Source organism: Sinocyclocheilus rhinocerous, unplaced genomic scaffold (assembly GCF_001515625.1).
Source record: "Sinocyclocheilus rhinocerous isolate Xijiao unplaced genomic scaffold, SAMN03320098_v1.1 scaffold5941, whole genome shotgun sequence".
NCBI classification, from domain to species: Eukaryota; Metazoa; Chordata; class Actinopteri; order Cypriniformes; family Cyprinidae; genus Sinocyclocheilus; species Sinocyclocheilus rhinocerous.
Window position 1 is genome coordinate 326,186 of NW_015627187.1, and position 2,360 is coordinate 328,545.

The following is a 2,360-nucleotide window of genomic DNA, read 5'->3' on the forward strand; positions in this document are numbered from 1 at the left end:
TTATGTAATATCTATATCATTAATAATATTAATAATAAAATTGCTATTTATTTTAATAATTTGTTTTTATTGTTTTCAGCTAATTAATTGTTTTCAATATTTGTAATAATAAAAATAATAATACAAATATATCATTATATAATATATTATCTGTAACATTAATAATATTAAGAACTTGGGAGATTTTAATTATTTCAATAATTTGTTTTAATATTACATTTATAATATTAATAATAATAAAAACAATAGTATTATTGCATTATGTAATATCAATATCATTAATAATATTAATAATAAAACTGCTATTTATTTTAATAATTTGATTTAGTTGTTTTAAGCTAATTCTTAATGCTTTCTAATGTTATTACATTTATAATATTAATAATAATAAAAAAAATAGTATTATTGCATTATGTAATATCTATATCATTAATAATATTAATAATAAAACTGCTATTTATTTTAATAATTTGTTTTCAGCTAATTAATTGTTTTCATTGTTTTTAATAATAAAAATAATAATACAAATATATCATTATATTATATATTATCTGTAACATTAAGAATATTAAGAACTTGGGAGATTTTAATTATTTCAATAATTTGTTTTAATATTACATTTATAATATTAATAATAATAAAAACAATAGTATTATTGCATTATGTAATATCAATATCATTAATAATATTAATAATAAAACTGCTATTTATTTTAATAATTTGATTTAGTTGTTTTAAGCTAATTCTTAATGCTTTCTAATGTTATTACATTTATAATATTAATAATAATAAAAAAATAGTATTATTGCATTATGTAATATCTATATCATTAATAATATTAATAATAAAACTGCTATTTATTTTAATAATTTGTTTTTATTGTTTTCAGCTAATTAATTGTTTTCAATATTTGTAAGCTATTTTAATAATTTGTTTTAATTGTTTTCAGCTCATTAATTGTTTTCAATGTTTTTAATAATAAAAATAATAAAAATATATCATTATATTATATATTATCTGTAACAATTATAATATTAATAACAAAACTGCTTCACTGCATTTTTTATTATTTTAATAATTTTTTTATTGTTTCTAATGTAGCCTAATTATATTAGTAATAATATTTAAATAGTATAGTATTATATTATAATAATTGCATTGTATTATATAATATTTATAACAATAATAATATTAATTACAAAACTGCTTCACAGGTATTTGTTTTAATTACTTGATTAGTTTTTATTGTTTTGAATTAATTCTTAATTGTTACTTTTATTATTATTATATTATATAACATTAATAATACTGCTTCACAGCTATTAATTTTAATTATTTTAATAATTTGTTTTAATTGTTTTAAACAAATCCTTAATAGTTTTGAATATTATTGTTGTTTTTATTATTAATAATAATAACAATAATGTTATATTATTATATTATATATCTATAATGTTAATAATATTAATAACAAAACAGTTTCACAGCTATTTGTTTTAATTAGTTTAAATTATTTTAAACTAATTAAAACTTAATTGCTTCTTTTATTATTATTATTATTATTATTATTATATATTAATAATAACAAAACTGTGTCATAGCTTTTTTTTTTTTTTTTTTTTTACATAATCTCCAGACAGTTACGCCACCCAAACATTTTTGATTATGTCCTACACATTATTAAATAACTAAATGAATTTTAAAATAGCTTCTGAAAACATGCTCATCACTGTGTAGAGGTGTACTGAAGTCACTGTTTGTGTGAGTTGTATTTCTGGTGTTGTTTTGAATAATTAAATACATTAATGCATTTACATTTCTGCATTTTTTTAGATGCTTTTATCCAAAGCGACTTACATTGCATTCAAAGTTTACATGTTATCAGTTCATGCATTCTCTAAGAATCAAACCCGGGACACTAGTGTTGCGAGCGCATGCTCTGCTGTTTGAGCGTCAGGAATTGATCCCATAGAAGAGAGAGGAGTGAGGTTCTAAAGTCTGTTGATGATCTTGTTTCAGGTGTTTCTGAAGAGTGATAATCTGTGTCTGATGGAGGGAGAGAAGAGCAGACGGCGGCCGACTCTCCCAGACGCTCACATCTTGGCCATGCACATCCAGCAGCTGGAGATCGGGGCGTTTACCATGACCAGCGGAGTGTACAAGTGGCCCAAACTGAGGTCTCATGAACGCACTTACAATTACATTCATGCATTTAACAGACGCTTTTGACGTTCAAACTGAGGAACATCTCAACAGTTCAGCCAGAAATTAAAATGTGCTGATTTTACTCACCCTCAGCGCATTCGAGATGTAGGTGAGTTTGTTTGGAGAGATGTAGCATTGCATCACTTGCTCTGCAG

At 21.9% G+C, this 2,360-nt stretch overlaps 1 protein-coding gene across 1 annotated transcript in view; it reads left to right on the forward strand.

Annotated features, from left to right (window-relative positions):
* The window catches only part of LOC107720849 (protein very KIND-like), a 66,491-nt gene that overhangs the window by 60,624 nt on the left and 3,507 nt on the right, over positions 1-2,360 (forward strand). Inside the window, exon 29 of the mRNA XM_016528683.1 lies at positions 2,020-2,177. Within this exon, the coding sequence (XP_016384169.1) occupies positions 2,020-2,177 (158 nt within the window). The remainder of the gene's footprint in view (positions 1-2,019; positions 2,178-2,360) is intronic.